The 13,998-nt window shown below is 37.9% G+C and overlaps 1 protein-coding gene across 1 annotated transcript in view; it reads right to left on the reverse strand.

Annotated features, from left to right (window-relative positions):
* LOC136862874 (putative methyltransferase C9orf114) overlaps positions 1-13,998 on the reverse strand; it is a 73,521-nt gene that overhangs the window by 35,883 nt on the left and 23,640 nt on the right. Inside the window, exon 2 of the mRNA XM_067139148.1 lies at positions 1,266-1,513. Coding sequence (XP_066995249.1) covers positions 1,266-1,513 — 248 coding nt within the window. The remainder of the gene's footprint in view (positions 1-1,265; positions 1,514-13,998) is intronic.

Here is a 13,998-nt window from a genome sequence, read left to right on the forward strand (position 1 = left end):
TTCTCCAGCAAAATTTTTCTTTTTCCAGGAATGTGAAACCATGCTGTAAAAAAATGTACTGTAGTATAAGAAAAGAGCACCTTGAATCACCTGTACTGTCTCTCCAAAGCAAAACATGACTACTACAGTTACAGCAGTCCTTGGAACGAACGAAAATGTATCAAGTCGAAACAAGATAACAAAGGGGCTGTTTTAATTTCAAGCTGCTATCCGATCACTGCAGTACTGCTGTTTACATCCTTATGGTAGGCACACTACCTAGATCTTCCTGGAATTCCACAGCTGCCACCGAGTTCCTGGAGTTGCTTAACAAATCCACTTCTTAGGTAAGTACACTGCTATAAACATTCTCGCTTGCTATGCTTACAAAACATAAAAGTTCAATCTTCATATGGGAGTACCAGATGTGTGTACTTATTTTTGTGATTGGATTATTGTAGTATCGGGAGGAAAGAACACCGCTGGGTCTACAAAGGGAATTGTAATGGAGAGATTTCTCTTTTTTTTTTTTTTTTTTTGCTAGGGGCTTCACGTCGCACCGACACAGATAGGTCTTATGGCGACGATGGGATAGGAAAGGCCTAGGAGTTGGAAGGAAGTGGCCGTGGCCTTAATTAAGGTACAGCCCCAGCATTTGCCTGGTGTGAAAATGGGAAACCACGTAAAACCATCTTCAGGGCTGCCGATAGTGGGATTCGAACCTATTATCTCCCGGATGCAAGCTCACAGCCGCGCGCCTCTACGCGCACGGCCAACTCGCCCGGTGGAGAGATTTCTTGCTAACAAGAGTATCATTAAATCAAGAAGAATATGACATTGAATTAATCCTGGGTCCGGAACGTGTTACCGTTACAGAGCTGATTATCATTTTATCTGAATTCATCGTATGGAGTTTTCACTGTATTACAATTACGTATTATCGAGTTTTCTTCACGTTTATAGGAGAGGATAATCACTGTTGCTTTACTGACAGTGGAAAGAGAGAAATTTGTTCCATTATTCACAAAGCAAATTGCATATATAGCTGAAACAATATAGATGAAAAATATCTTCCATGTATTTTTTCTACTTTTTTTGTCCGAACATGTCAAGTTTAAAAGATTCACATTCCCTTTAAAATGAATCAGCTTCCATTTTACATTCCACTCTATGTGGTTCCTCTTTAATGAAAAATGTAGGCACAGAAAAGAAACAATCTACTGTGAAAATAAGAATAAAATGAATGTGCAACAAGAAGTCAACAGTTTCACTTATTGTCAACTCACCTGAATTCAAATGTATCATTTTGACGTAAGTGATGTGGAGCATCTAAGGGATTCAATGTACCTGCATACTGGAGATCTTTGTGTATTGGAAAAAACTGTTTCCTTAAGTACTGTGGACATTCCAAGTACTGCAAAATACGAGCAAGTTGTATGCAGCATGCTCTGGCTCGTACTTCAACACCATCATCTTGTGTCATAGTCTTCAAATCAGTAATATTTGAAGCACCAATATCATCAAAAACCACAACCTGGAACACAAATGGTTATATTGTTAATTTTGTTCTTTTGATGTCTATTTTGTGATTTTTAATGTATCTTACTCTAAAGAAATCGAAAATCTTGAAAACAAGCATGACAGTTCCAACATGCATAAGAGGGTCATTACTAACATTCACTAACCAGAAACAAATGAACGCAAAACTAGTAGACAGTGTAAACAAACTTCTTGGGGCAACACAGCGCAAGTAGAAGTATGGAAGAACTACTGTACATTGTAGATCTCTTCAGGAAGGATCGCCCAGAATCTGATTATGTCTAAGAGGAACAGGATGGTCTAGAGATTCTGAAGGATGAGCTGAAGAAAGCCTTACGCCTAACAAAATCTGGCAAAACTGTTGGATCAAATCAAGTTAGTGCAGAAATGCTCTAAGTGATTGATATTAATAATAATGACTTCCTTTAGAAGCTGTTCAACCACATCTACAACACAGGAAACCGTATTTATTTGATTATAGACCGAAACCGATTGTAAGTCATCCCTCGGGAAATCGGAAGCTAAAATAAAAAAATTAATGAGCACACAAAGCATACGGTATCAATTTTTTTGCCATTTAACTGTTTAGTCGTCATTGCCATCAGATGGCCCAAATTCTTTGTTACTTATTTCTGTGTTACTAACTTCCTACAGAGCATCATTTTTTGTGCCATCAAACTCATTCAAGATCGAACACTTTGGAGACATTGCTAGAATTTAGAAAGTTACAATTAGTAGAATTGTTAGAGTTTCTGCAGTGATAGCATCCATGAGAAGATTATTTAGCATTTCCTTCAGTAGAAGAATGTCAATAAATTATCCATGACTCCTATGAAATATGCTGTTGTGCTGGTGTTTTAGGTGCAATAGATAGCACACTCACAAGAATTGTTACCTGGAAGCAACACAGCTGAGATATGCTGCAACAGAAGGGATACTTTTTCCTATTATTGTTAAAGTGATTAATAATCCTAACCTCCAAATCAGGGAGTATATCTAGGCAGGTTCTGTGAACGACAGTATAATACTTAATGGTTTGAAGTGGGGACAAGTTACAAAGGAATCCTGAACAGCAGTGGAAAGGAAGACAGAGTTCTATAAAAGACAGTTTCCTGTTTATAGCTGGGGACTGCGATTCAAATATTGAAACCACCTGAGTTATGCTGATTTCACTCATCATATTTTACAGCCATATTCAAACAAAATTACATCTAAGCATGCTCAAAACCACATGGTTCTAGATTCGCACAGTTCGTAACTCTCATGAGAGTTAACGTGTTAGCTAACATTTCACAAGAAAAGTTTTAAGAAACGCAGGAATCTTAACATGTTAATTTTTTAACACGGTGTTAACTAACAACTTGCTAGTATATATTTAGCAACTGTTGACAAAATCATAAAATTCTTTTACTTTATTATGAAGGTTCACCCAGTCAATACATGTATTTGCGAATGTTCGATTTTAGTTCAAGGACTATGTACTAGTATTGAAAGGCTATTTTCAAATACGAATCAGTACTACACAGGTCTTTAAAAAGAGAAACATGTCAATCCCAGTGCAACAAGAGTCAAGCTCAATGTGAATATTATTCCTGCATGAAAATGTATGACCCTTCAAAACAAGCAGTTGCTGAATTTAAAAAAATTCCATAACTTAGCAGCGAAAAACATTTCTGTAACTGTATATACTGTTGTACTGATTATTAAAATGAGTAATATGTTAAATTGTTAGACTGTTGGATAATAATACTAAAAGTATTTAGCCTGTGATCATCATCAGCAGTTTTCCACTCCAGTTGCCCGGGTGTGGTTTACGAGCACTCTCCACTTCTGTCTGTCCATGTACCACTCTTCTCTCAAGACGACATCCCAGCTGATTCCTCTTGTTCCTATGTCCTCTTTCACTTGGTCCAGCCACCTCTTCCTAGGTCTTCCTACCGGTCGTTTTCCGGCCACGACTGTGTGTAGCCATTGTTTTGCTGTCCTTCCATCGTCCATTCGTTTGACATGGCCAAACCATTTCAAACGGGCCCTTGTCACTTTTTCATTCAGGGACGGGTACACACCAGCTTGCTCCCTTATTCTTTCATTCCTTACCCTGTCCCTTTTTGTCTTCTGTACCATAGTTCGTAGGAACTTCATTTCTGCGGCTTGTAGTTTGCTGTCCACTTGTTGGGTTGTTGTGCAGGTTTCTAGGCCATATGTTATTATGGGGGTGAAGTATGATTGGAATAGAATCTGCTTTGACCTTAAGGGAACTTGTTCGTTCCAGAGGAGGTTCCGAACTTGATGGTAAAACTGAGCTGATTTTTGAATGCAGTTGTTAATCTCATGCTGTATTCTGTTATCACTTGAAATGATGCACCCAAGATATTTATATTGGTCTACTGTTTCCAGTTGTGTACCTTCCAGCATTATTTTTCCTTTCTTCTTCTGCCTGTTGACAGACATAGTAACAGTTTTCGATTTATTTATTGTTAATCTGTGTGCTTTCAAATGTTCATTCCAGGTGTTCAGCCTCTCTTGGACTTCCAACTCTGTATTTCCCCAAATTACTACATCATCTGCAAATGCAAATGCATTGATGTCCATATTGTTCTTCTGCTTAATTTCTTTCATGACTTCATCCATGACAGTGATAAAAAGTAATGGTGAAAGGGTACTGCCTTGTTGCACTCCTTTAGCGGTTTGGAACCAATCAGAATTACCGTTTCCTATCTGTACGCAACTGCAGCAGTCTTTGTAAAGCATTTTAACTTTCTGGATAAGCCCTTTGGGTACATTCTTCTTTCTTAAACATTCCCATATAGTCTTCCTTGGAACAATATCAAATGCTTTTTTTTAGCCTGTGATATAAACTATAAAACATATTTGTTATAAGAGTACTAGCTGCACATCATGTAGCATTGTGGGAGGTGTCTAGTTTTCAGCATAATAGTTGTTGCCGTGTTACCCAATATCATAATCTATGATCTAAACACGTGAGTACGTGCTCAGGCGGTCAACAATGCTGCCAACCTGTTTAGTTGGGAACTAAGATCATTTGGGCTAGTGACAAAACCAATGGACTGTGACCAAGCAAAGGGTGTCTGGGGGTGTCAGAGGCTTAGGTCGAAATTACTTTCGGGAGGGATATTAAATATTAAAATTTGAAGACTTCTACAAAATAATGTTGGATGAATTTTGTAAAACTTTAAACACTAAATTAAAATTTTCAAAAAAATACACAATTATTTAAGTTAATAAAGACACATTTGTATTCATGTTGATTACAATAGCAGACATCTCCTGGTTATTTTGACCAGCTCATGGATTATATTTTCTTTGGTCACCTGTTTTTCTCTGTGTATACAGGGTGTACCAAAATTCAACAGCAAAAGTTTAGGATTGGATTCCTCACATAGAGAAGAAAAAAGGTTATGACAACATGGGTCCAGAAAAGTATACTTATTTATTTTAACTTTGTGACACAAATTAATGTTAGTAATAATTTGCAAGTCCTGTTTGCTGCAAAAAATTATGAGACACCAGTTACAATTGTTACATAAGTAATCGTGTTGTGAATGAATCTGATATTAGTCTTAAAGTACGTTAGTTCTTACACATGATATCCGATCATCTTTCAGCTTAGCCGTTTCTGATAACACGTCCCTTACCTGTGATTGGTGATTGTGGTTTTCAGTGTGTTTAACACGTCCGGTATCTGTTATTAGTGATTGTGGCTCGCATTCTGCTTACGTAAGTAAGTAAGTGAAGTCAAGTACCCGTAGCTGTATGTGATTTGATGCATGGTGTCTGTTTTTTGTTGTTAACAGTAATTGTAATTGTGGTTTGCAGGCCACTCTGAAGTGCTCATGGACACGAATGAAGAGATTGCGAGCATGCATTACATGCATGGTTTGGCGGAAGGTAATGCATTGAAGGCATGTCGTTTGTATCTGGAACGATACCCAAGACGCAGACTGCCGGACCGAAAGACATTTGAAGGAATCTATCACCGCTTCTGTGAACACGGGAGTTTCGCATGTCCACCAGAAACCAGGGGACGGTCAAGCAGTACAACAATTGAGGAGGAGGAATCTGTACTCAACGATGTGGATGAAAGTCCTGGAATCAGCACTAGGAGGTTAGGCTTGCAGAGAATTAGACCGCACATGACGATCTGGAGACTGCTACCAGAAAACCTGTTGTATCCCTATCATCTGCAGCGTGTACAAGCCTTGTCTCCTGCGGATTATCCTGCAAGAGTAAGACAATGTGACATGACGTCTAACTCCTCAGCTTCTGTGTCTTTCACAGATGAACAGACATTCACAAGAGATGGAATACATAATTTCCATAATCAACACGTGTGAAGTGATACAAATCCTCACGCAATCATCCAATCTTCTCATTAACAGAGGTTCGCCATTAGCATCTGGGCAGTCATTGCTGGTGATTCCTTGTTGGGACCCTACGTTCTTCCGAATAGGTTTACTGGACAGAACTACATGAATTTCTTGTGTACTGCATTGCCAGATTACTTGAAAGACATGCCACTTGCAACCTGTCGATAAATGTTTTTCATGCACGATGGTGCTCCCGCAGATTTCAGCCTGCCTGCCCGCAGGTACCTGAACACCCATTTTCTTGAGTTCTGGATAGGTAGAGGAGGACCAATTGCTTGGCCACCACGCTCTTCTGAGTTGAACCCCCTGGACATTTACCTGTGGGGACACGTTAAGTATCTCGTGTATGCGACTCCTGTTCCAAATGAAGCAACTTTACGTGAGCGCATTGTAACAACTTATTACATGTTATAAATCTCATTTTTGGTCCGTATTGAAAATTTACAGTTCAAAAACAATAAAGGTGTTTTTTGATCCACCTATTCAATACTTTCTTTTTCACTTATAGTGGTTACAAAAACAGACTATCAGTTAAATGGGACTAGTTTCGCCCTCAATTTAGGGCATCTTCAGCCTAAAAACAATCTTCAAGAGTACATCTAATATTAAATATGAAAGCTAAAAGTTTAGCTAGTTACTAACATTCGGGACATAAAAATGTGAAAAATGATACATTATACAAACATGTTAATGGAAACACTGTCAACGATTAAACTATAATCTTGTCGGAGAACATAAGCAGCCCAAGCCTTAATATAACCCAAAGTAAGGTAAATGAATTATGGCTTAAAAATGAAATCAAGGCATATTACAGGAAGAAATCAAAATTGAATTTGTAATTATATAACGTTCACTTAGCGGTGACACAGGATTTAGCCCCATTAGAATGGCAGTCATTTTATCAGCACATGGAACACAAACTAACATACGCACTTAGTAAGAAACAGGATACATTGAATAAGAAATTGAATCATTTGATAGACACAAATACGTCACAGTAAACAAACGATGCAAGAACAAATTAAAGGCCCATCAGACACTGTTTCTCCCACGGTAGTTAACTTGACCAAGGTACAATTTATGGAAAGAGAGAATGAGCTACTTAAAAGGAGTCCAAAACACAATTGGCCTAATGAAGATAGAGAAATAGACATCATTAACACTGTAACAGAAGCGGAAGCGAACATATCAAAACTCCCACGCGATGTATAAGATGAAGTAAGATTGGAGTTAAAGAAGAGACTGCCCAGATTAGCTAAAGAGATTTATATCAATTTTGATCCTAAACAACAGAAAACAATAAAAAATTGAAGATAACAGTATTACAGTAACCAAGGCTGACAAAGAGGGCGCAATCGTTTTGATGGATAAGGATACATATATTTTAAAAAACTGAAGATTTTTTGATAATAACAAATACACAGTAGTGCGCAAAGATTCGTTAACTAAAGTTCAACGCAACTTAAAGGCCTTACTTAAAAGATCCACATCTCTTTTTACCGAACAAAAGCAATTAAAACTTGTCAATATGACTCCTACGCTCCCAGAAACTAGAGCTTTGCCCAAAATACATAAAAAAGATGTTCCGATTTGTCCAATAATCAATTGCCGAAATTCTCCCACATATAAGGTCTCCAAATACATTCATAATTTTTTGAAAAGACATTACAAGTTTAATAATAAACAAGCATTAAGAAATTCCATTGACTTGTGTGACATTTTGTTTAAATTTGGTGTGCGTCCAAACCAGACGATGTGCTCGTGTGATGTAGTAAATATGTTCCCGAATATTCCGACAGATAAAACTGTTAATATTATTCATGATAATATTTGTAAACACAGTAATCTTAGTAAAATGGAAGTAGAAGAATTCACTACATTATTAAATTTTGTATTAGACAATAATTACTTCTTATTTAACAATAAAATTTATAAACAGAATGGATTAGCAATGGGTGACCCAATATCGGGCATCTTGCCGACATATTTATGGATTCAATCGTACACAATGAAATAACAGCAAAAATTAAAAGGAATTAATTTATGGTTGAGATATGTAGATGATACGTTTGTAATCATAAACAAAGATGTCGCTAATAGTCAAGAAATCTTCAATAAGTTAAATGAAATCGAACCTAATTTGAAATTCACAAAAGAGGACGAAGTCGATAACTCATTGAATTTTCTACTAGAGGTAATCGTTACGCGTAAGGATAACACTCTTGATTTCCAAATATTTATAAAACCGATACAATCATCTACAACCACAAACAATTTTTCTTTACACCAGAATTCACATAAACAAGCATCTTTTCACAGTCTAATTTATAGAGCACTTAGAATCTCTCTATCTTCCAAGAATTTGAAGAAAGAATTGAATTATATTAGGTACCTTGCTAAACAGAATGGTTTCAAAATACAAATGATCAATAAAATTAAGAACAAGTTATCCACGAATCTGATAACAGAAAAAAAATGAGTATGCTACATTCACTTTTAATAATCCAGCTATACACCAGATTACTAACGTGTTCAAGAAACATAATTTTAATATGGCTTTTAGAACTACTAATACTAACCAATACATATTCTTTAATTATAAAAAAATTATTATGACAAAAATCGTTATTTGGGATCAGGAGTATACAGACTCAAATGTACACAGTGTAATTTTTCATATGTTGGACAGACTGGGAGAAGCTTTATGACAAGATACATGGAACATGTTAACACGGAAAAACATAGGAAATACTCAGCGATTAGTTTGCATATGAGGGAGACTGGTCACCGTTTTGAATCCATAGAGAAAGACCTAGCGATAATTAGAAACATAGAAAAGGGGAGAATGTTGAACGAACTAGAAAGTTTATATATCTATTTAGATCAGACGTATAATAAGGAACAGAATCTTAATGAAATCATGGACAGTAAAAGCATGTTACATTAATTAATGTCAAAATTAGTAAAGACAGTTAGTTCAAATAAATTTAGGATACCTAATATATTTAATAATTCATACTCTAATACTCCACCCATACCTACAGATATTAGGCCTACTTCCAGCAAGACAGATGACTCCGCCCCTTTGTCAGCCTCGTCACAGTTAACTCCACCCATCCTCTCCTCCCTTCCACACTCCCCTATTCCTTCCCCTCCGAGTTCACTACCGCCTCTGCAGCACAGTTATAATATGAGACTCAGAGCCAACAGAAGGGCAGCTACCAACACAACAGTGTTTCAACTACAACTTTCAACTAACATGCAAGTCCTCATTTGTTTCAAACTACGTAATCAGAATTCTCTCCTTGTGTTCAACTTCTTAATTCATTCTTTCCTTCTCTTACAGAGAACATTTTTCAGTATCTACTGACATTTTCTGACAAGGTTTCAGACAATAATATTGCCTACTGGTGCTAAGGGCTACTTCTACAATAATTCAACTGATGCTTCTGTTTCACCTTATGTTCACAAATTCATCTGCGGCCTTGAACATGTTGTATTTATGACATTCGTGTTTGTGCTTGTGTTCATGCCCTCATGTCATTGGCATTATGTTATCATCACTTCGGTATTCCACTAACATTTTTAAATGAACTATTTTAATTAGAATTTTAATGAAAGAAGTTTTAGTCTCTGACAAGATTATGGTTTAATCATTGACAGTGTTTCCATTAACATGTTTGTATAATGTATCATTTTTCACATTTTTTATTATTGAAAACTGCGCACATGCCGTGCAGAATACCATTACATTACATTTACATTACATACACATTACTTTTCTTTGCTATAAGCTACGATGGATTTCTGTCTATTCCTGCATTTTACAATATGGTATCTATCACAGAATTCCAAGCACAACTCACACACACATTCGTCATTTGGTTCGTGAAATAATTTGTTGCAGCACACCTTGTGTTGGAAACCATGGATTGCCAATCTCATCGTCACGTGTCGCATATCATGATTAGCTTCCATCCAGGTCCTGTCTTGCATAGCAGATGTTGCATAGAAGTCCTCTGGTATGTTGTTTTTCTTCTCATGCAGATCTTGTATAAGCTGTTTGAAGCTGGTACTAGCTTGAAGTATGAGCTCGCATCTCAGATCCTCTATTAAGAAGGTCTCCCTGGTAAGCTCATACACTAGCCTCGATCTTGCATTCTGCGGGACTCCTAAAATTCTCTTCAGGTATCTAGCCTTTACTCGCTCCAATTCTTCCAGCTGTTTGTACTGAGGTATTCTGCCACTAATTCTAGGCCATACGTCAGAACAGGTAGTATCTTTAACCTAAACAAGTCCATAGCTGTGCTGATCGATAGTTGTGTGATGTTCCTGATTTCATTCATAGCCCTAGTGGCCACCACTGCTCTAGATCTTATATGTAAACTGAAACTCTTTCCCGTTGTTTGAATTGTGATACCTAGATATTTAAAATTGTTAGCCCTCTTGAGTAGTTTGCCATTGCATTTGATGTTCTCTGCTTCAGTGAGTCTTCCTCCTTTCCTAAATACTACCAATTCCGTCTTCTCTTCGTTTATCTGGATGTCATTTCTCTCTGCCCATTCACATAGTGTGTTTAGCGATACTTGCAGTTTATCTATATCTGTTGCTGCGATGGCCATGTCATCAGCGTATACGTATGTGCTTGTTCCTGCCATTCCTTTGGTGACATCGTTCGTGAGAACATTAAACAGGATAGGGCTGAGCGGATCGCCTTGGAGGACACCGTTCGTCTGCGACAGCCAGTCAGATATGCCTATTCCATCATCTATCTGTATGTAGTTTTCTGCCAGTATATTCGATATCAGAGTCGTTGTGCTCGTTCTTCCAATTAGTTCCTCCAGTTTATCTATTAATACCTTACTGTTGACCGTATCGAAGGCTTTTGAGTAATCAACAAAAACCACATATAGTTTTCCTTTTGGTCTTTCTATCGTCTGTTTTATTTGTTCCAACAGGTTTTCTACTGCCAGAGTCGTGGACCTTCCCTTTCTAAAACCAAACTGTTCCTCTGGTAGAAGGAGTTTCAGTAATGTAGATTCCAACGCTATTCCTCTATACGCGTTTGGGTTCTCTGTGTCTCCTTTTCCCTTGTATAATAGCTTGATTGTTGACTTTTTCCATTCGTCTGGTATACTTCCTAATTCTAAACATTTATTTAGAAGGGAGGCCCATATCGGTAAGTATTCTTGTGCTGTCTGCTTTAAGTGTTCACTTCTTATTCCATCTACTCCTGGTACTCTGTTATTCCTCATTTTCTGTATCGCTTTTGCAATTTCATCCATGGTGAAGATCTCATCAGCTTATGGAGTCATAGGTGTCTTAATCATGGGTCTTGTTTCTTTTGAGCAAATTACTATTCTTATATGATCTATCCATGTTTCCATAGGTATGTTGGGCTGTATTTTCTGCCCTTTTGGCCTCAGAGCTCGGTAGGGGTCTTCTTCTGCCTCCTCTACCATTTTCTTATGTTCTTTTTCCAGGTGTTGCTTTTTCTTCTTTTTTTTATTAGGTCCTTGTATTTCTTCCGTTCTCGTTGGTATTCTTCGGTGGTTGCGCTTGCCATTTGTCCTCTAGTTTTATGTAGTGTTTTCAGTGTCAATTTTCTTTGTTCATAACATTCTCTGTCGAACCATGGCCTCGCCTTCCTATTTGAATCTTGTGTGGTGGCCCCACTTATTATAGTTGATTTCAGCCATGTAGCGGCCTCATCAATATTTCCTGCTCTTACTGCTCTTTCAGCCTTATCTTTTTCTTTCATTTTCCCTTTAATTTTTTCCATGTCCAGGGTCTTGCCAAATGTTATATTTCGTCTTTCTTCTAATTTGCTACTTCTAACGTTTTCTATATTTAATTGTACTGGAATGTGCTTACGGATGACTGCTGCTTCTTTTTTCACTGTGGTGGCAAGGTGTTTTGATCTAAAGCCCTTTGTGATTATTAGGTGTATTGTGCTAGCTCCGTTATGCCCTATGTATGTCCAGTCCTCCTGTCTGTTGTGTATTGTAAAGCCTTCATTTGTTAGATATTCCATTACTTCTTTGCATTTTCTATCTTGCCTATTAATTGCGCAATTCAGATCTCCCGCAATGATTATCTTATCCATACTTCTACTATGATCCAAGGCCATCCCTAGTTTATCTATTATGTCTGTCGCGGTGTGATCTGGATTAAAGTAGACTGCTACTATAACTCCAATTCTTGTCCTGACAACCAGCATGTTTTCTTCTCTTAATAGTAGTTTGAAGGGGGCCAGTTGTGGTTTGATGATGCATAGCACACCGCCCGCTGGTCTTCCTCTTCTCACACACTGTATCGCATAGGCATGAAAATTGTAGAATTCTGGGATGTTCAGTTCTGTGTCCTCTTTTACCATTGTCTCTGTGAGTACTCCAATGTCATAATCAGCCATGATATTTCTCGGAAGCAGGCTCAAGACTCCCCTCAGGCCTTCTACGTTCCATGTTATTATATTAGTCCCTGGTTGCCGGGCCTCTGAACTTACAGGGTTGCCGAAAGGGCCGACATATTACATCTTCTGGCCAGAAGTTTCCATCGTAGACTGTTTCTAGGTCTTGCATTGGAATGCCTATTTTGAAGGCTCTGCTTCCTATTTTGTCATTCACCAGGTTGCAGTATATTTTCCCTTTTACTCCGTTTTCCTTCAAGTATTCTATGATAGCTTCCTCCGTCGTATCTTTGTCCAGTTTTCCCACGTATAACCAGGCGTATCGTTCTGCTGCCTTTATTTCACTTTCCCCTTGTCTCATTCCCATTTTTCTTCCATTCACTTCTTTTCCTGTCTCGTTTTCCCGTTGTCTGTTCCCGCCTCTCACCACTGTTGTCCACTCCCTATCCTGGTTCTCTAGTTTACTCTTATCATTTACTGGTGTTCTAGGTTGCCTTGTTGCTCGCTTCCACTCTTCCTCTTCTATTATATTTATTTCGGCGGCGTTGGGTCGTTTTTGCTGGCCCCTGCACTTTTGTCTTGTTACCTTTGTCTCTGTTACGCCATGTGTTTGGGCTGGTTCCTGTCTTTGTGTCACCATTATTTTCATTTCCTCTTTTATCATCATCTTTATATTATATGTCAGATTTTCAACCATGTATTTTATCTGTTGGTTCATCTTTTCTATTATTATTCCTTCTATATCTTCTTCCGTTCGTGTTTGGTGTTGTGTATCTCTAGCCAGGTCAGGTGACTGACCATTAAGTGTCACCAATTCGTCATCATTTCCCTTAGCCAGTCTTCGTTCATCATTACTAGTTGCCTGCTGATCTCTTTGTATCTTGGAGATGTCGTTGTTGCTGTAGCCGAGAGATGTCACTAGTTGTTTTGCTGTGAAACTATTGCTGCCAGTTGGCGGAGACCATTCCATTGCCAGCTTGCTACTTAGAGGTTCATAGGTGAGGTCGGGAGATGTCACGAGTTGTCGCGCTACGAAACTATCATTTGTCTCCTGACCTGCGTTTGTTATATTCATAACCTCTTCGACATTTATTTCTTGAACATTATTCTTATCTTCAAAGGCATGTTTCGTTGTTTGAAAGTACTCACGAATGATCTTCACCACTTCCTGCAGCTGTTCCTTCGTTTCCTTTTTCATATATCCTCCTGCGTCCGCTATGTCTTCAACGCTTTTCAGAGCACTTTTAAACCGTTGTTCAGCTTCGTCCGCCATCTTGTGAGAAACAAAATCTCTGTTCATTAGGGCTCCCTCCCACATAATAAGTTGAAAAATCTTCTTCCGAATTCCCAAAGATTTTTATGTCCCGAATTTTAGTAACTAGCTAAACTTTTAGCTTTCATAGTTAATATTAGATGTACACTTGAAGATTATTTTTAGGCTGAAGATGTCCTAAATTGAGGGCGAAACATGTCCCATTTAACTGATAGTCTGTTTATGTAACCACTATAAGTGAAAATAAAAGTAGTGAATAGGTGGATTAAAAAAGAAAACACCTTTATTGTTTTTGAGTTGTAACAACTTGTCAGGCAGTATGCATTACACCATTTTTGATCACGTGCTTAATTCCACGCGACGACGGGTGGAGGCTGGTATTCAAGCTGAAGGTCGTCACTTTGAACATT

The sequence above is a fragment of the Anabrus simplex genome, chromosome 1 (assembly GCF_040414725.1).
Source record: "Anabrus simplex isolate iqAnaSimp1 chromosome 1, ASM4041472v1, whole genome shotgun sequence".
Classification (NCBI taxonomy): domain Eukaryota; kingdom Metazoa; phylum Arthropoda; class Insecta; order Orthoptera; family Tettigoniidae; genus Anabrus; species Anabrus simplex.